The sequence below is a fragment of the Crocodylus siamensis genome, chromosome 7 (assembly GCF_052110815.1).
Source record: "Crocodylus siamensis isolate JL-2025a chromosome 7, ASM5211081v1, whole genome shotgun sequence".
In the NCBI taxonomy this organism is placed as follows: Eukaryota; Metazoa; Chordata; order Crocodylia; family Crocodylidae; genus Crocodylus; species Crocodylus siamensis.
In genome coordinates, this window is record NC_143401.1 from 69,231,875 (window position 1) to 69,252,189 (window position 20,315).

The 20,315-nt window shown below is 52.5% G+C and overlaps 1 protein-coding gene across 3 annotated transcripts in view; it reads left to right on the forward strand.

Moving 5' to 3' along the window:
- Window positions 1-20,315, forward strand: part of DNTT (DNA nucleotidylexotransferase) — a 335,988-nt gene that overhangs the window by 110,307 nt on the left and 205,366 nt on the right. For all 3 annotated transcript variants that reach the window (XM_090057571.1, XM_090057572.1, XM_090057573.1), the window contains one exon: window positions 18,747-18,875. In XM_090057571.1, the coding sequence (XP_089913697.1) occupies window positions 18,747-18,875 (129 nt within the window). The remainder of the gene's footprint in view (window positions 1-18,746; window positions 18,876-20,315) is intronic.

Genomic DNA, 20,315 nt, shown 5'->3' on the forward strand with positions numbered 1-20,315 from the left:
TGCTCTGTAGTACTTGTATAGATATTAGAAATACGTGTAGAAGCAAGCAATAGACATACATGGGATGATTTCAGAGTAGTTTGACCCATGTTTAATTTACCATAATATGCATTTAATATGCAAGGGGGATTTCTATCTGCAGAAAAGGTAAATTAATACTTACTTTTAAATTATCTTAGTATTTGTTTCTTCACAGTGTGGTAAATTATCTGAAAGTGCAATGGCAAAATGCTTGTGTTTGGGACTGGATGCACTGTGGTGTGACTGTCTTTAGTCAGAGGTTTGATTTTTGTCCCCTAATCTGTATTTGCCCCATAATTTGTATGAGTAATAATATCCCATCTGTTCTCTACACTAAAAGGCAAAATAAATCCAGCTCTTATGTTTAGTTGATGATAGAAAGGGACAGTTTCTTTAGTTCTCATGCTGTCACCTACCAATCAGACTCTAGTAATTACAGTTTGCATCTATTTTGTTTTCTATTGATTTCTGTCCCAGGTTTGTTTTGATGAGTTATACAACCAGTATTAGCATATTAAAAACATAAACATGTGGATACTGATTGAGGGAGAAAGCTCAAATAATTTTGCAAAAGCAGGAACAGGATGTTTGTGTCTCAGCACACTGTTTTCCTGGATGCAGTGAAATACTTTTGCTTTACTAAAGCACTCTCCGCGTACTTAGTTTAGCTGTCTAATTCCCAGCTCTACTTCACAGTCATTCTCACGACTTCAGCTCTTGCATAGCTATTTTTATGACCTAGTGAAGTTAATGCTGGTTTACATACAATATTTAGTAACATGCTCTTTACTCACCACCTTCCTATTTGATGTTATTATTTCAGTTAGTCTATTAACTATAATTAATCATAAGTGTTTGAGATTTCAAATCAGTGTTTAAGTATAATTCATGAATGTATGCAAGCATGGCAGAGTAATGCTATTTTTCCTTACTGAAACTCTTTTCCGGTTACATGCTAGAGTAGCCTTATGTAAAGATACAATAACTTCCTTCCTTTCAAAACATACTGTGAAAACTGTCAGAAATTTTTATTTTGCTTCAGCAATTAAAAAAATTACCTTTTAGTTTTTATGAGTACAATTATATTATTGGATAAATTGCTAGAAACTTTGCTAGATCATGCATAGTGGCTGCTTTTTCATAAAATCATTTTTAACTAATATATTATCTAGTGTACTTGAATTCTCCTTGGCCATGTATATTATGGAGAGAGGAGTTCTTTTTTCCCTTGTTAATATGAAAACAAACTTCCCATTACATACGTACACACACACACACATAAACATTTTACTTGTGTGAGCAACTAGTATTCACTTCAGCTTTGGATTTGTCTGATTTGGGGGACAGTGATTTAATTCGGTGATTTGAATCACTGTCTGAATCGATTTGGCCGAATCTGATTCAGAGATTTGGCCGCAGACAAATTGGCTGAATCTCTGAATTGGCCTCATCCCCTGCCTGCTCTCCCAACCCTGCCAATAAAAAAAAAAGCCCCAACTCAGCAGCAGCTGCCAGGCCAGCCAGGGTGGGGGTGGGCTATCCTCACCCCATGCTGCATGGAGGGCTCTGTCATGAGCACCCAGAAGCCCCGACAGCCCCAGCCAGGGCTGGGAGAGTGGGCAGGGGTTGGGGGGCTTGTGGCAGAGCCCCCAGGGCTCTGCAAAGCTTTGCATGAATATATGTGTGTATGTATATATATGTGTGTGTGTGTGTGTGTACGTGTGTGTATTTAGGATTGGATTGCTTTGTATCTCTTGCTGCTCACTTTGCATGGACTACTTAAATATTTACCAAGACTTAGTGAAGAAGACTGTGAAGGAGCCACCTGGCTTCCAGTCCCTGCAACAATTAATATTTAAGTAGTCTTTCCAAAGTGGAGCAACATCAAAAGATGAAGCAATGAGTTACTGGACAAAATGAATGTAAATGGTTCTTTCTATGGCAGTTTTATGAATCTAGATCTTTTTGCTTCTTATTGTTTTTTTTTGTTTCCCCTCCCTTTCCCTGCAGCTTTCTGCTGCTTATTGTTTTTCCTTCCCTTCTCTGCTACATTGCTTACCTTTCTCCTCTCCCCTGGGGTTTGTCTGTTTGTTTTTTTCCAGCTTCTTTGTTCCCTGCTGGCAGAGAGCTGCCCATCCCCCAACCCTCTGTTTTCTTGTAGGGTTAACCCTTTTTTTTGCTGGAATGGCTGAAGGCAGCTCCCAGTAGCACACTGCTGGGAGCTTTGGTCTCTGGCTTCAGCCCCTCTGGACTAGAGCTTTGGTCTCTGGCTTCATGCCCCTCCTTCCATTGGAGTGGAGGAGTGTGCTGCTGCTGTGGGGGTAATTATAGGCTGCAGACATTTCCTCTATGCTGCCCAGGTGAGTTCTGTCCCCATCATCTTCCTCAGCAACCCTGCTTTAGTGCCTGAGGTTGTGGTAGCAGGTGTCTGTCAGGGGTGCTTTTTGCCTTGCCTTGCTTTTGCCCAAGATGAACCATTCATGTGGTAGCCTCGAACATGCCTCCATTCCTCTCTGATGACAACCTCATTAACTGCCTGCACCCTTATGGCATGGTTACAGGATCAGTCTGTAGACTGCTGCTTGGCAGCAAGTTCTCTAAGCTCCAGCATGTCTTATCCTTTAAAAGGCAGCTGTTTATGCTTCTCACCAGAGGGGCACGTTTTGCCCCACTCCATGTCCTTTCTGTTTGATGGGCAGCATTACAAGGTCTACCTTAATCCTGGGGACACCTTGGGTTTTTGCTGTGCAGGTCTCGCCTGGCTGCGGCAGAGCCACCTGTGGCTGCACCCAGTGGTGGCTCATCCAACTCTGATGTGGCAGCCCCAACGGGTGGTGGGGAAGGGCCTTCCTCCCAGTCACTCCCTGTTTCATTGGAGTCAACTAACTGGCACACCTAGGGCAAGGGTTAGTGAGGAACTAGTTAGGGAACTTCTGGAAGGACTGGATGTATTCAAATCAGCTGGTCCGAACGATCTCTGCACAAGAGTACTGAGGGAATTGGCTGAGGTCATTGCGGGACCCCTGGCACAGCTTTACGAGCACTCGTGGTGCTCTGGTGTGGTGCCAGAGGACTGGAAGAGGGCCAATGTGGTTCCCATCTTCAAAAAAGGGAGGAAGGAGGACCTGGGAAACTATAGGCCAGTTAGTCTTACCTCAATCCTGGGCAAGCTTTTTGAGAAAATTATTCTGGCGCATATCCACAAGGGGCCAGCAGGGGAGATTATGCTTAGGGGAAATCAACATGGGTTCATTAGTGGCAGGTCCTGTCAGACCAACCTAGTGGCCTTCTATGACCAGTTCACCAAATCCTTAGATGCAGGGGTAGCAGTGGACGTAGTCTTCCTGGACTTTCAGAAGGCCTTCAACACTGTCTCATTAAGAAACTGGGGGACTGTGGTGTCGACACCCACACAGTCAAATGGGTTGCCAGCTGGCTGGAGGGCCGCACCCAGAGAGTGGTGGTGGATGGGTCATTTTCAGCTTGGAGGGATGCGGGCAGTGGGGTTCCCCAGGGCTCGGTCCTTGGGCCTGCACTGTTCAACATCTTCATCAGTGACTTGGACAAGGGGGTAAATAGCCCCCTGTTCAAATTTGCTGATGACGCTAAGATGTGGGGGGATGTGGGCATGCTAGAAAGGAGGAATAGGCTGCAATCTGACCTACACAGGTTACAGGGGTGGGCGGATGAGAATAGGATGGGATTCAACACTGACAAGTGCAAGGTGATACACCTGGGGAGGAACAACCGGCTCCATACCTACAGGCTGGGGAACTCCTTTCTCATCAGTACAGAGGCAGAAAAGGATCTTGGAGTCATCAGTGATGCCAAGATGAACATGGGCTGGCAGTGTGGGGATGCAGTCAGGAAGGCCAACCGCACCTTGTCATGCATCCACAGATGCATCTCGAGCAGGTCCAAGGAGGTGATCCTCCCCCTCTATGCGGCACTGGTCAGGCCGCAGCTGGAGTACTGCATCCAGTTCTGGGTGCTGCACTTCAAGAGGGATGTTGACAACATGGAGAGGGTCCAGAGGAGGGCCACTCACATGATCAGGGGGCAGCAGGGCAGGCCCTACGAGGACAGGGTAAGGGACCTGAACCTGTTCAGCCTCCACAAGAGAAGGCTGAGGGGGGATCTAGTGGCCTTTTACAAACTAGCCAGGGGGGACCAGCAGGCACTGGGGAAGTCCCTGTTCCCCCCGTGCACCACCAGGAGTGACCAGGAATAAAGGTCACAAGCTAGCAGAGGGTAGATTTAGGCTGGATATCAGGAGGCGCTACTTCACGGTCAGGGAGGCTAGGATCTGGAACCAACTTCCAATAGAAGTGGTGCTGGATCCTACCCTGGGGGTCTTTAAGAGGAGGCTAGGTGTTCACTTTGCTGAGGTCGTTTGACCCCAGTACTCTTTCCTGCCATGGCAGGGGATTGGACTCGATGATCTACTCAGGTGCCATCTGACCCTAGAAATTATGAAACTTGTGAACAGCACTGGCTGGCAAGCTGTAGGCCTGTTTTTTTCTTGTCCTGCTGCTTGCTCCTCTCTGCTGTTCCTCTCTGTTCTCTTGGCTTTGCCTGTCCCCCTTTTCTACACCATTCATGTATGGCTGTCACAGCCTTTGGTTCACTCAACATCAATGGCTGCAGAGACCGTGTGAAGTTGACGGCACTCTTTGATTTCCTGTGCCAGAAAAGGCTGGACGTTACCTTTCTACTAGAAACTCATAGTGATACAGCTAGTCAAGCTGATTACTTCAGAGTATGGTGGGATATCCTTGCCAGAGAAGTCTCCAGAAAGCCCTGTCCACCACTGCCTATTGTCCTGGCTGAGGGTAATGATTTGGGTGGTGGGCCTGGCACCATATTGACTCTTCCCATGTCTCCTGATAGTGATGCTGGGATTCATCTTGATGTGTTCCCTTTGAAATCCCTGTACATATGGGTGGTTTGTGTCTGCCACGCTCACGTCCTTGCCATTTGACCTGACATGATGTGGAGGTGGCACCTAGTGGCACTGGCACTCACACCAGCTCACACCACTGGCACCAGTGGTACACACTTTATAAGCTACCTGTTCCCAAATGTACTGGTGACCTCCAGTGGTGATTGCTGCATGGGATACTGGCCACCGGCACTCTCATCCACCACATGGACCCGACTGCATCAGTGGCTTGTCCCTTTTGCCCAGGGGAGGTAGAAGAGGATTTATTCCATGTCGTCCTCGGGTGCCCCAGCTGCTGCCACTTTTTGCTGTCCTTGGCACCTTGGTTGAGGTGCTAGATGTGAACCTCATGGAGGCCACCTATTTGTTTTCTTTCCCATACTGAGCAGCAGAGGGGCTGTAATGTGCCTGGCCAACTTTTTGCTTGGTTGGGTTAAGGTGGCCATCCTCAAGAGCCACAGGAACCTCTCTGGGGCTGGCTCTGATGATGCCCTGAGACTCTCAGTTCTTGGTCTGGGCACACCTGACACTGGAATTTGAACATGTGGTCCTCCAGCAGATGGCACCCACCTTCCAGGCATGTTGGGCCATTCAGGGGGTGCTGTGCAGCATTGAGGGCATCCATTTAGTCCTCATGCTATGATACTGCTTGCCCCTTCCCAGGGCACTGGCAGGGGTCTGAGCGGGCTGTTGTTGTACTAGCTGTTTTTTTAGACTGTGAGGGCAGTTCTTGCAGGCCATAGCCCTAGGCTCTGTCTGTTGTGCTTGGGCCCCTGTGTGGGCAGTGTTTCAATTCTGCCCACTGTGTGGGCAGTGTTTCAATTTCCTGCTTAATAAACCTTTATAAAAAGTCAAAGTCTTTCTTTCTTTCTTTCAAAATGGCAACCGACAGGTGAAGCTCTTTTGAGCTCCTGCACCTCAGGTCCCTTCTGCACGTTCCCCCGCACTCCCTGTCCCTCCTGATCCTCTCTTCACCCCCCCAAACCTTGCCTCCCCCAGCCTTTGCTTGGGGACCCTCTCTCTGCCCCTTTTCCCTGCTTTCTGAGTTTTCCCCCCAAGTTGTTCTGCCCCCACAAAGCTGATTTTTGGGGCAGTTTCAGCCCCCTCCCAGTCCCCAGCTTCAGTCTGAGGCTTTTAAAAAAAATATTATTATTATTATTTTTCCTGTAGCAGCCTCTGTGGGAGAGTTAACCCTCTCCTGCCCAGGATGGCTGCCAGCAGCCAGGGTACTTGGCATGAGGATGTCTCTGCAGATCTTCACCTCAGTGATGGCCTGAGGGTGCATGCCCCTCTCCACATCAGGGCGGAGGCCTGCGCTGGAGCTCTGGCAGACCTACTGGAATGCTGGAATGTCCGGTACACCTCCTGGGTAAACTCAGTGCCTGTCATATACTTGAGCTCTCCCAGCCTGGTGAGGCAGATGTGTGTGGTGGGTCTGGAAATCTTGGGCATCCGCTACTTGGTTACACCCCTGGAGACCCTGGCAGTGTGGGTGGTGGCCTCCAACATCCTCCCACACCTACCAGACTGGGATCTCACCAACGCACTTGAGCTCAACAGCCCCTGGTGCAGGCTGACCATGGGAAGCAGGGAGCCTAGGCTCAGGCATGTCCTGTCCTTTTGGAGGCAGACATTCATGCTCCTCATGGGTGGCACCTGCCTCTCTCCATTACCTTTGTGGTGGATGGGAGGCCCAATGTGGTCTACCTCTTCAAGGGCAGGAAAGCATGCTGCTGCTGTGGCAGCAGCTCTCACCAGGCTTCCCAGTGCCCACTGGGGAAGTCAGCTGGGGCACCAGCTGCTGCATCCACACAGAGGGATGGTGTATCCACCTCTGGCATGGGAGCCTTGTCAAAGGGTGGGGTTGGGGGCTCCTCCCAGCCTCCCTACACCCCTGCTCCGTCTGGGGTGATCGACCCTTTTGGCATGAGCATGCCACCCAGGGGGAGGGCTCATATGTCCTCTCAGGTTCCTTCCACCTCTGTCAGGGCTGATGCCCCACCCAGTGGAGGGGCTGGGGACTCCTCCCAGCTCCCTCCTGCCCCGGTTCCTCTGGGACAGCTGGTGCCCCGAGTGCTGGCTTCCCACTGGGTGAGGCAACCATGGCCCCCTCTCAGCCTCCATCCACACTCTCCCCACCTTATGGGGCTGCCCCCCCAGTATGGGGGTTTCACCTGGTGGAAGGACTGGGATGTTCTCCCAGTTCCCCCTGTCCCAGTTCCACCCAGGGTGGCTAGCGTCTAAGGCACCCCATCGGGTGGAACAACTGAGACCTCCCCTCCACCTCCTTTCACTCCTGCCTCAGTTGAGGTGGTGTACCTGGAGGTGGCAAATCCCAAGCAGCATGGCCTGCCCCCTTCCGGGAAGTGCCACCTGCTTCCAAGAAAGCCAAGAGCAAGAGGCAAAAGGGAGCTCCTAAAGAAGCCCCTGCCCCTTTGGGGCCTGCCTATGACAGCACTGGAGAAAATGTAGCCAGGGAACCTGACCCTACCCTGCCTGCCCCCCAGGAATCCCTGCCACTGGGTGTCCCAGTGACATCTGGCAACCCTTTGTCCCCATCCCTGCTCATGGGACTTGTGAGTGGCAGGGCAGGGAGAGAGTGCCTGCCTCTCCAGCATCAGGTACAGGATACAGCAGAGGGGCCCGCCACCCCCTCTGCCCACTCCCCTACCCACTGAAGCCATTGAGGAGGAGTTGGAGTGCCTGCCCTCTGAATGCCGCAAGCAGCCCCAGGAGCGGGATGATATTTGCCCCCCAAAGTGGATGGGGATCAATCTCCTGGAGATGGTCCTTGACCCAGATACTGAGGGGGGCCTGCTAGGGAGCCTGGCCATTGAGGGCACTTTCACCAGCCTCACCGGTAGGTTCCCTCCCAGAGTGAAGCCCCACTGGTTCTCAGTTGGCAACATCCAGCTCCTGCTGGAGGCCTCTTTGACTTCTTAGAGCAGACCAAGGGCTAGAGGAATGTGGCAGAGAATATCCGGTAATAGTGCCTGGACCCTGTGCAGTTTGTCTGTGCCACTGTGATGCAGTGAGACTCATGTGCCGGGACCCGGGCACGTGTCAATATGCCTTGCAGTTTGAGAAGCTGGTGACCAGGGTGAGGGAGGCGTGGGGCTGAGGTGGGTCCATGGAATAGGGTAGGGAAAGGATAGGCCTTCTCCTGTCTCTGCGGTTTTGCCCTGTTGTATCACCTCCTCTCCTGCATGTACCCTGCCTATCCTTCCTCTCTGTTGTCCTGCTCATGGCGGTTACCACAATTGCCTCACTGAAAACCAACAGCTGTAGGAACCCAGTGAAGTGGACGGCCATCCTGGAGGGTTTGCGGCAGAAGCGGCTGATGATCTCCTCCCTCCAGGAGATGCACAGCAATGTGCACATTCATGCTGACTGGCATGTTACTTGGAGAGGCTGCTTGTTTCCATGACACCAACCTCAGCACAGCAGTGGCAACCCTTCTCTCACCACAGCTACAGTATGACTCAGCAGTGGCACAGGAGGTTGTCCCTGGCTGGCTGCTGACCGTCCACATCACCCTGGCAGCAGAGTCTTGCTCCTAGTCAATGTCTACACGACCACTGAGGGGAGAGAGAGGGTAGCCTTCTTAGAGACTCTGGGTGACATCCTGCGTGATGCCAGTGAGAACAATGACCTGCTTCTCATGGGTGGGGATTTCACCTGCACTGTCGATGTGCAGCTAGACTGGATGGGGCCAGAGCCACACCTGCCTTTGGCCTGGAAGCTATGGACCGTGCTGGAGGTGGCGGATCTTGTCGATGCCTGGTGGGTCCTCCACGCTGATGTGTGTCAATATACCTGGGCAAAGATGAGTGCCAGTGGGATCACCATGACCCATCTCAACCACCTCTAGATTGCCCAGCACCAGCTGCCATTACTGCGTAGCAGCCGCATCATCCCATCAGGCCTCTCAGACCATGCCCTGGTCTGCTGTAAACTGAGCCTCGCTGGCAGAGCACACACACGGGCCCCTTACTGGTGCCTCAACATCAGCCTACTACAGGACACCCACTTCAGGGACTGCTTCGGCCACCTGTGGAGAAGCTGGGAGGCTGCACGAGCAGACTACTCCTCCTGGCAGCTGTGGTGGGACTTGGGGAAGATCCAGATTTGGGCATTCTGCCAGCAGTATTCCCAGCAGGTGGCAAGCGAGATCCGCCGCCCCAACCAGGAGCCGAAGGAGGATGCTTGAGGCAGCCCTGCTTTGTGCAAGCAATGATGTGGCACTCCTCGAGAGCCCCCAGTCCTGCAAGAAATGCCTGAAGGAGCTGGCGGAGGGTGTGACCAGTGGTGCAAGGGTACTTGCCTACTGCCAGGAGCTGGCAAGGACTGACGCCCTGATTGGCTTCTTCTTCAGCTTGGAGAGGCGGTAGGCTGTGGCAAAGACTTTGGGCCATCTCAAGACCCTGGAGGGATGGCTGCTCATGGGCCCAGGTGAAGTGCAAGGGCATGCTGTTGTCTTCTATTGGGACTTGTTTGCAGCTGACCCAATTTGTCCAGAGGCCACTTAGCAGCTGCATAAGGACCTGCTACGCCTCTGCACTTCACAGGTCGAGACCCTGGAGCGTGAACTGTGCTTGAGTTTCCCGCAACTGCTTCAGGACCCCTGGTCCACAACCTAGCCTTGCAGCATGTCATGCCCAGTCTGGCCTCCACCAGCCTCGTGGCTGCTCTCATTGAGCCCGCCTGGGGCATCTCCTGGACCCAGCTCAGTTGGGCTGGCTGTCAGCTGAAGCCCTGGCTGCCCGGCTGGCACTGTGCTCTGTCCGCACAGTGGGCCGGCTTCTGTGGACTGTTAGGGCCGCCCTCCTGATGGAAGCAGCGACTGCCCTGGAAGGCTCACCAGGCCCTCCCCACCATGGACACCAGAAGTGATGTCTTCCCACCACTGCCGGTCATCCCAGCAGTGTCCAGTAAGCTGGTTGACCAGCCCGAAACACTGCTTAGGCTCCCTGTGCCCCTCAGAAGCCATATGGGCTGCCCTTTTGGCATACTGCCCTGGAAGGGACTCTATGATTGGGTGGTGCACATCCGGCATGCCCAGGTGCTGGCCAGCTGCCCCAACACCATATGGCAGCAGCACCTGGCATGGCCTGGGACCCCAGCGTGGTGCACACTGTACAAAGCACCCACTGCCAAGAAGACTGGTGACCTCCAGTGGAGATTGGTGCATAGCATCCTGGCCACTGGCACCTTTGTGCACCACCTGGACTCAGTGGCTTCAGCAGCCTGCCCCTTCTGCCTGGGGGTGCTGGAAGAGGATGTTTTCCATGCCTTCCTCGACTGCCCCTGGCTGCAGCTGCTCTTTGCTGCCCTTGGGGATCTGCTTCAGGCACTGGGTCAGGACTTCTCAGAGTACACCTACATCTACTCTTTCCCATACTGGGCAGCTGAGCAGGCTGCAGTCAGCTTGGCCAACTTCCTGGTGGGCCAGGCTAAGATGGCCACTCTGAAGAGCCGGTGAAACTGGCTCACCAGGACCAGGATGGACGATGCCCTGTACCTCTTCTGCCTGCTGGTGCAGGCCCGCCTCTCACTTGAGTTCGAGCATGCAGTCCTTCGGTGGATGGTGTCCACCTTTGAGGAATGCTGGGCCGTTGAGGGGGCACTGTGCCAAATCAAGGGGGGATGCCTGGTCCTTGCCCTGTGACGCCACCAGCTGCTCAGGATACAGAGGTGCATCCAGTGAGCTGAGACCTCGGGCTTTGTCCATGCGGGCCAACCTCTGATGTTCTGAGGCCCCGCGGGCATCCCCACTAGCAGAACTGTGTGTATACACACACAAACACACATATGTGTGTGTGTGTATATATACACACACACACACACATCTTTTGTTCTTTGTGTTTTTTGTTTTTTGTCTAGAGTGTGTGAGCAGGCTTTCTCCTTGAAGTCCAGATCTTCAGGCCAACCTGTACATGATCTCTACTGCCCCCCATTTGTCACCCTCCCCAGAATAAACATTTCTTAAAAGTCAAAGTCTTTGTTTCTTTCTTTCTACTGTGGGGAGTTATCTTATTTTAGCTTTTGCCTTTTGAGGGGTGCTCTTAATTGCCTTGCTCACTGCTTTTTCAACTCCCCTTTTCTCTTTTTATTTTTTGTTTTCTTTCCTAACCCCCTTGCACACCTCTCTTTCTCACTCCTCCCTTTCCCTCTTTGGGTACTCACCACCCCTCCCTTTTTACTTTTCATGGCCACATTCCCAGACACTTACCTCTGTAGTCTATATATACACTTTTTTTTTCATTCCCTTAGTTTTAGCTTTTGGGATTAACCCTGTCCTAGCAGGAATGGCTGCTTCTACACCCAGTGGCTGGCATGGGGATGCCTCTCAAGACCTCCCTCTTAACCATACCCCTCCCAATGTCAAGGTTGAGGTCTGCACAGGTGCCTTAGCTAATCTTCTGGGATGGCATAATGTATGTAACTGTGGCTTATGTTATCATGGTCCCAAATACTACCCAGCCCTCGCTGCTGCCCACCACACCTACGGTGCCCACCCCCTAGGGCAGAGGCCCTAGCAGGTGGAGGGAATGATGCCTCCACTTGCCCCCTGCCCACCCTGGCTGAGGTGGCTGGGGCAGCCAGTGACTGTAGCACCAGGGCCCAGTCAGATGATGGGGGTTGGGCCTCCTCCCAGCCATGCTCCACTGTCGCCTTGTCTGAGGTGGCTGGCCCAGGGGGGTGGGTGAGAGTGGTCTGTCCCATCCCATCCCCTATGAAATGGGGGCTGCCCACCACTAGGAAAAAGAACAAAGAGGTGAAGCTGAAGGGGGCCTCTCAGGACACCCCATCCCTGTTGCGGCCCTCCTTGGCCAGCATTGGTGGTGGGAGAGGCTAATGGAGAGCCTGACCCTGTTTTGGCTGTTCTGCCGGTGACCCCATTGCATTTGACCATGGCCGGAGATGACTTGGCAGTGAGGGAGGTGACAGTGGGGGTCACCAACCCCTTGCCTGTCTCCCGGCTCCCAGACTCGGGTAGCAGTGAAGGTGATACAGAATGCCTCTCTTCTGAAGGCCTGACCCAGGGGGTCAGGGGGTGGCAGAGGGGTTTGTTGACCTCTTGGTCATGTCCCAGCCTAATGGTTTGGATGGGGAAGCTAGTGAGATGGATATGCAGCTTTCTGAGTGTTGCAAGCAACCTCAAGAGCAGGATGACCTCTCTCCCTCCCAGAAGGTGGAGATTGCTCTCCTGTAGCCAGTCCTCAACCTGAATGATGAGAAGAGGCTGCTGTGCCTGGACATTGATGGCATAGACCAGGGTCAGGCAACTACTTTGGGTAGAGGGCAGCTTGATTAGTTTTGGTGAGCTGTCGAGGGCTGCATGGGTTGCCCTGCCCCTTCAGTTGCTCCACTCCCTGGTCACCATCTTGGGACCAAAAGTCCCGACCCTGACCTTTGCCATCAGAAGTCTTTCCCCTTGCACAACTTACTAGGTAGTAAGGGGTTGTGACCTCTCTAACATCTTGCCCCAGCTTCCCTTCCCCTGACTAGTACTGGCCACCAGACCCTTCCCACAAGCAAGGACCCAGCCTACCCCATCAGGCCCCAGGCATCAAAAGCTGGCCAACCCCCGCCACCCATCACTAGTGCCAGCATGACCTGGTCCTGACCCATCCAAGCCCCCTCCCAACACAGCAGAAGCCAGCCCAGGCCAAGGTCTCCTCACCTCCAGTGCTATAGGATCCCTCCTGTTGCAAGCCACAGGGGGTTCAGCCACAGCTTTCCCTCCCTGGTGTGGCCCAGCCAGCACATCCTGTCCCCTACCAAGTGATGGCTTCCCCAGGTGCTGCTGCACTTTCCCCCTACCTGTGCCAGCTGGTCTCAAAAGGAGGAGACTCTGCCACCGCTTCTGCTGGCCAGCTGGACTCGTTCCGTCCTCAGCCGCATGTGATAAGCTGGCTTCAGTCTCATGCTGCTCTGGGTGGGACAGCACTGGCCAGGAAAAGTGGCATGCAGCTGCAGTTAGCTTCCCATGTGCTGCTGGGGACAGGAGGAGCCCGGCTGGGTCTGCACCAGCCAGGAAAGGTGGCATGCAGCTGAAGTAGGCTCCTCATGTGCTGCTGGAGATGGCAGGAGCCTGGATGGGTCTGAACCGGCCAGCACAAGCAGCGGTGAAGCCGTGTGCTGCTTGGGACTGACTGGCATAGGCAGGAGGAAAGTGTAGTTGAGTTGCTGCTGCTCTGGCCAGGCTCGTCCTGTCCTGAGTGGCACATGGCTCTACTGCCACTTCTGCTGTCTGATGCCGACCCAGCTGGGATCCTCCCATCCCCAGCGGCACATGAGGAGCTGACTTCAGCTGCATGCCACCTTTCCTGGCTGGTGCAGACCTGGCTGGGCTCCTTCCATCCCCAGCAGCATGCAAGGAGCTGACTTCAGCTGCATGCTGCCTTTCCTGGCTGGTGTGGACCTGGCTGTCCCATCCAGAGCAGCATGCAGCTGAAGCCAGCTTCCCACGTGCTGCTGGGAATGGGGTGAGCCCAGCCAGGTCTGTGCCAGCCAGAAGTGGCAGTGGAAACGTGTGCCACTTGGGATTGACCAGCACAGGTAGGGGAAAAATGCAGCTGAGCCCCTGCTGCTCCAGCTGGGCTTATCCTGTCCTGAGCAGCATACAGATCCAAGCAACTGCTTTCCTGGGGTTATCTGCAGGGCAGGGCCCTTTCCAGTCCCGTGCAGCAAAGCAGAAGCTGGCTCAGACAGTTTTCCCTCACTGGCGCCACAGGTTCTGGCCCAGCCCCCCCTGCCCCTCTTCAGCTGAAAACATGGCCTGAGCCAGGGCGGGGTAAGGCCAGCTGGGTCAGGCTGAGGTCAGGGTTGGTCGTCTTGCAACCAGAGCCAAAGGAAACAGCCTGAGGTGCTGCAGCCAGCAGCTGGTGCCACCGGAGGCTTTTAGAGAGGCAGCCGCCATTACGTGGGTTTTGAAGGGGCTCTGTGGGCCAGAGGGAAGTGCTTGGTGGGCCGGATCTGGCCTGTGGGCTGTATTTTGCCCATGCCTGACATAGACACTGCATTTTGGGCAAGCTTCCACCTGGGGAGGGTCCAGGAGAGGGTCTTTTTTTCAAGACCTTGACCACCCTTCTGGCAATGCTAGTGAGGACGATGACCTGCTCCTCATAGGTGGGAATTTTAACTGCACCATTGACACCTTAGTCAACTGCATGGGACCTGAGCCTCACCTTCCCTGGAAGCTGCAGTCTTCCCTGGAGACTGTGGACCTCATTGCCATCTGGCAAGCCCTGCATCTTAATGTGCATCAGTAAACCTGGGCCAGGACGAATGCTGGTGGTCTCACCACAGCCTGTCTTGACTGCCTTTATGTCACCAAGCACCATCTGTCACTCCTGCACAGTGGCCTCATCATCCTGCTCCAAGACTCCTACTTCCAGGACTGCTTTGTCCACATTTGGCGGGCCTGGGAGGCTGCAAGACTGAGCTACTCCTCCTGGAAACTATGGTGGGACGTGGGCAAGGTACAGATCTGGGCTCCCAAGAAGGGAGATTTTGGCTGCATTAAGAACTAGTGGTCCATCTCCCTGCTGTGTGCAGACTGCAAGATTACAGCCAAAGTGCTGGTGACCCATCTCTGCACCATCATGGCCTCTGTCACTGGGCCTGAGCAGAGCTACTGCGTGCCGGGCAGGACCATCTAAGGCAACCTGTTTATGTTGCATGACTTACTCACAGCCAGCAAACTTCAGCCTAGACATCAGCCTTATCCCTCTGGACCCGAGAAGGCCTTTGACTGGTTGGGCTATGCCTACCTCTTCCAGACCCTAGAAGACTTTGGTTTTGGGTCTTTCTTCACCGGGGGCCTCTGGGTCTTGTACCAATACATCTCGAGCCTGCTCAAGGTGAATGGTATGTTTTGCACCCCATTCCCCACGCGCAGGGGCATCCATCAGGGCTGCCCCTGTCAGGTATGCTCTATGCCCTGGCCATTGAGCCACTGCTGCATCTGCTGTGGTGCTGCCTGAGTGGTGTGGCACTGCCTATGGCCACAGGCCCGTCCATTGGCCCTCTGTTCTGTCTGTTGGCATATGCAGATGGCGTGACCATCTTCCTCAACACCCAGGAAGATGTGTGGGCCCTGACAGACTGCCAGTGATCCTATGAGCTTGCCTCCTTGGCCTGTATCAACTGGGCCAAGAGTGATACCCTGCTGCTTGGCACATGGACCAGTGAGGCCCACCCTGGTCTTGCCAGGGGGCCTCACCTGGCACTGTGAGGGCCTCAAGGCCTTGGGCATGTTCCTGGAGCCACCAACCTTCATGGCAATCAACTGGGATGGCCTTGAGGGGATGGAGGCCTGCTTGCAATGGTGGCACTGGGGCCCACCCAGCCTTTCCTACCATGGATGTGTCCTCATCACCAAAAACCTGTTGGCAGTGACCCTGTGGCACTGGTGCACCGTACTCAACCTGCTGCTGGACCTATTCAAGAGACTCCAGTGCCTGGTAGATTTCTTCTGGGATGGGTGCCACTGGCTACTACGAGCTGTCCTTTATCTGTCACTGAGGGGGCCCAGAGTCTGGTGGACCTGGAAAGCAAGGTGACTGCCTTCCATCTGCAAGGCCTTCAGTGACTCCTCTATGGACAGGAGCACCTGCTCTGGTAACAACTGGAGTGCCAGTTCCTGCAGATCGTGGGCCCCTTGGCTTCGACCGGGAGCTCTTCCTGCTGGACATCATGCTCCCAAACTGGGTGCTTCTGGTCTTCTACCAGGCATAGTATGGGCCTGGCAGGCCACCTTCCACCTTGGGGCCCAGGGCCAGTGGCTGCGGTTCCCACAGCTGCTGATGGAGCCCCTGATGCACAACCCATCCCTGCAGTGCCCTGTGCTATGCCTGGCTTCCATCAGCCTCACAACCACCCTCATCCAGGCATGTGTCCTCTGCCTGGGCCATCTTCTTGACCCCACTCAGTTGGCCTGGCTCTTGCTCAAGGCCCTGACCACCTACCTGGGCATGAGCTCCATCTGCAGAGTAGGCCATCTCCTGCATGACATCCAGGCTGCCCTCCTGCCAGAGGCAGTAGCCACTCTGGATGGCAATCTCCAGGTGTGCCAGGTCTACCTCACCCCAGACGCCCCAAGTGAGACCTTCCCCGCCCCACTGCCAGTTGTCCTGGCTGCTGGGCCTGGCACCCTGGTGACGCTCCCCGTGCATCCTGACAGTGACACAGCCCCTTTGCTTCCCTGCCCCATAGAAGCCTGTATGCCTGGGTGGTTCGTGTCCACCTCGTCCAGGTGCTGGTGGGCCATCCTGATACACCATGGTGATGTTGCCTGGGGCTGCCAGATTACCGGCCTATCCAGCTTGATGCACACTGTATAAGCTGCCATATTTGCATCCCACTTTGACCCAGCCACCTCGACGGTTTGCCCCTTCTATCCTAGGGGCACGCTTTAAAACCATGCCGCAAATGACTTTATTAATGCCGCACACTCACCCAGTGAGGAGCTGGGCTGCAGCTTTGAGAGGAACTGGGCAGCAAGCTGAGTGTGGCAGAGACACTGAGGCCAGCATGGGACACTTACTGAGGTAAGCTCAGGCAGCGATTCCTCCTTGAGGCCATGTGCTGCCGGAGGCGAGGTGGGGCTGGGGCTGGGGGCTGGCACAGGGGAACTGGTCCACTTCCCAGTCCTGGCACCATGTGATTCCTTGCTCCCAGAGGCATAGGGAGGCAGGGACGGGGGCTGGCGCGGGCTATGCTGGTGCCGTAAAATTGCTCTGCTCCGCAGCCCCGATGCCACGTGCCTCCTTGCTCCCAGAGGTGAGCTGATGCGAGGCAAGGCTGGGGCTGGCTGGGGGCAGGAAACTGCTCCACTCCTGGCCATGAGGCAAGGCAAGGTGAGGCAAGGTGAGGTGGTGGCTGGGCCGGGACTGAGAAACTGCTGCGCTCCCGGCGGCATTCAAATTTAGGAGTGTTTTCCCAGATTACTTGAATATGTGTATGCAACCTCAGACTAAGCAGTTAAAGCTTGTTGCTGCAGTATTTCGGTGTCTAACAACTGCCTAATAATTTCAGTGGGAGTTAAGATCCTAAATATGTTTAAAATGTCATTTCAAAGGGAATTGGGTACCCAGGTATCTTTAAAATATCTTACCTTTAGCTTCATCAGAGAGAAAAATCTGTTCTATTCAGTGACTCTACTCAATTTCCATCCAATCAATCTGAGATGCTATGGCTGACCAAAGCTCACAAGACCCTTGGACAGATAAACTAATATCTTAGCGTACAGCTAAGGTGAATCCTCACTACGCTTGCCAAGCTTGAAAAATAGAAGTAGTGTGACTCACTATATATGGTGCAGTAAAGCTAGAAATGGTACGAGCTAAAACCGTCAAAAACAGGCATATTAATAAGTGAAAAATAAAAATAAATGAATTCCAATCCTCCACTCCCTAAAATGCATTTGTTGAAGAAATAAAAGCAGATTTCAAATCAAAAGAAAGGCCAGTGTTTATGGCCAAGGTTCCCTCCAAGCTGTGCTCCTGGAGGTGAGGTGGGGGCTGGGGCTGGTGCCAGTTTTTTAGCCATTTAGTGGTTTGTCTTTATTGTCACTAGTTTATGCATTTGAATTTGAAAGTATTAAAGTGCTGGTTATAGCTGGGTTGGTCTAAGGGCATAGGCAGATATGGTACTTTGGGTAAATTAGCTGTTAGCTGCTTTTTCTATCATTCTAGCTGCTTAGCTGCTTTTTCTACCATTTATTTACCAAAGGTAGATGGGAGTAATTTTGGTAAATAAAGGTTATAGTATTATCTTTTGTTGTTATATTGTGGGGCAGACCAAAGTGGTGCATGCCAAAAGGGGGAGGTGGGACCAGTTCAGGAATGGACCAAAGCAGCACACTCACGGACTGAAGCAGTACGCTCACGGACCACTACACCTTAGAGGGAACATTGTTAACTGGTCTGGGCAACTGAACAGGGTTGGTGGTGGACTGCGACTCCAAGTTCGCGCTGCACCCTGAGCCGTCACCAGGCTCCTTTTTGCTTTTTTTCTTTGTGTGGGAAGTTGAAGGTGTTGTCACGTGTATGATTAGATACAGCAGAGTAGGAATCGTTTGTTTATAGAGGGCTTTGGTCTGTATGACCGTGTGGCTGGGTGTCCCGATCACATAATGGCATGTTAGGCATGACGTGTAATACAGCAAAGGTGTTTGTCATGGTGTGATGTTATGAATGTAATGACATGGTGCTCTTGGTTTGATGGTAATTTGTTTGTCTTTGCTTTGTATATTGGGCCCGATAGGGGCCAACTTTTTGTACCTCAAATCCCAGAATAAAGTAGCTAAAAGTCAAAGTCCTTCAATCGTTTTTGTTTTGGCAGAAAAAATGGACAAAAATATTCTATATTAGTTTGATACAAATAGAAATAAAAAATTATTTGAAAAGCTCTGCTCTCAACCCTATTTAGGTTTTTTCAACCTTAATCAGTTTTTAAGTTTTCTAGTTTGGGAATCATACACCATCGACAAGAGAAGCAGTATTTAGTGTATCCAGTGCAAAAATAGGTTTTGTTTCCACTGTACCTTTGAAATCTATATGTGGAAACCAAATATTCTCAGGAAGCTCAAACACCAAATTTCTCAGTGGACAATAGGAAAATTACTTTTTTTTTTCTAGAAAAGAGTTAATGTAGGCTTTTAAATTAACTAAATTGAAACTAATTTTACTCTTCTATTGTTCTAGAGAATGTATTTTGGATGGTTAAAATGTTCTGACAGACTCAGTACTTGTTTTTCTTTCTCTCACATTAGGTGCAACAAGATTGTTCTGCTACTTCAGAGACATGTGTATCAGAAGCTTCATCATTTGCTGCAGACAGAGTTTCTCAATATGCATGTCAGAGGAGGACAACTCTAAATAATTACAACAAAAAGTTCACGGTAGTTTTTCTTTCATCCTTGAAAGGCTTAATAAGGAGGGTGAACAAACCAACATAGCATTTGGTCAAGATTATCCCTATTACATCGATCAGTCAAGTCTGCTCTGATGTGTTCTATTCAGAACATGTTGGAGCATGTAGTTTCACAGTTTCATAGTTTCTAGGGTCGGAAGGGACCTGAACAGATCATCAAGTCTGACCCCCTGCCATGGCAGGAAAAAGTACTGGGGTCAAATGACCCCAGCAAGGTGTTTGTCTAGCCTCCTTTTAAAGACCCCCAGGGTAGGAGCCTGCACCACTTCTCTTGGAAGTTGGTTACAGACCCTAGCTGCCCTGACCGTGAAGTAGCACCTCCTGATGTCTAATCTGAATCTACCCTCTGCCAGTTGTGACCGTTATTTCTAGTCGCTCCTGGTAGTGCTCAGGGGAACAGGGACTCCCCCAATGCCTGCTGGTCCCCTCTGACTGGTTTGTAACAGGCCACTAGATCCCCCCTCAGCCTTCTCGTGTGGAGGCTGAACAGGTTCAGGTCCCTTACCCTGTCCTCATAGGGCCTGCCCTGCTGCCCCCTGATCATGTGAGTGGCCCTCCTCTGGACCCTCTCCATATTGTCCACATCCCACTTGAAGTGCAGCACCCAGAACTGGATGCAGTACTCCAACTGTGGCCTGACCAGTGTTGTGTAGAGGGGGAGGATCACCTCCTTGGACCTGCTCGAGATGCATCTGTGGATGCGGTTGGCCTTCCTGACTGCATCTCCACACTGCCGGCCCATGTTCATCTTGGCATCAATGATGACTCCAAGATCCTTTTCTGCCTCTGTGCTGACGAAAAAGGAGTTCCCCAGCCTGTAGGTATGGTGCCGGTTGTTCCTCCCCAGGTGTATCACCTTGCACTTGTCAGTGTTGAAACCCATCCTGTTCTCATCTGCCTACCCCTGTAACCTGTCTAGGTCTGATTACAGCCTATTCCTCCCATCTAGTGTTCCCACATCCCCCCACATCTTAGTGTCATCAGCAAATTTGAACAGGGTGCTTTTTTCCCCTTTGTCCAAGTCACTGATGAAGATGTTGAACAGTGTGGGCCCAAGGACCAAGCCCTGGGGGACCCCACTGCCCACGTCCCTCCAGGTTGAAAATGACCCATCCACTACCACTCTCTGGGTGCAGCCCTCCAGCCAGTGGGCGACCCATTTGACTGTGTAGGTGTTGACACCAGAGTCCCCTAGTTTTTTAATGAGAACAGGGTGAGAGACAGTGTCAAAGGCCTTTCTAAAGTCCAGAAAGACTACATCCACTGCTATACCTGCATCTAAGGATTTTGTGACCTGGTCATAGAAGGCCACCAGGTTGGTCTGACAGGACTTGCCTCTAATGAACCCATGTTGGTTGCCCCTAAGCATAATCTTCCCAGCTGACCCTTCATGGACATGCGCCAGGAT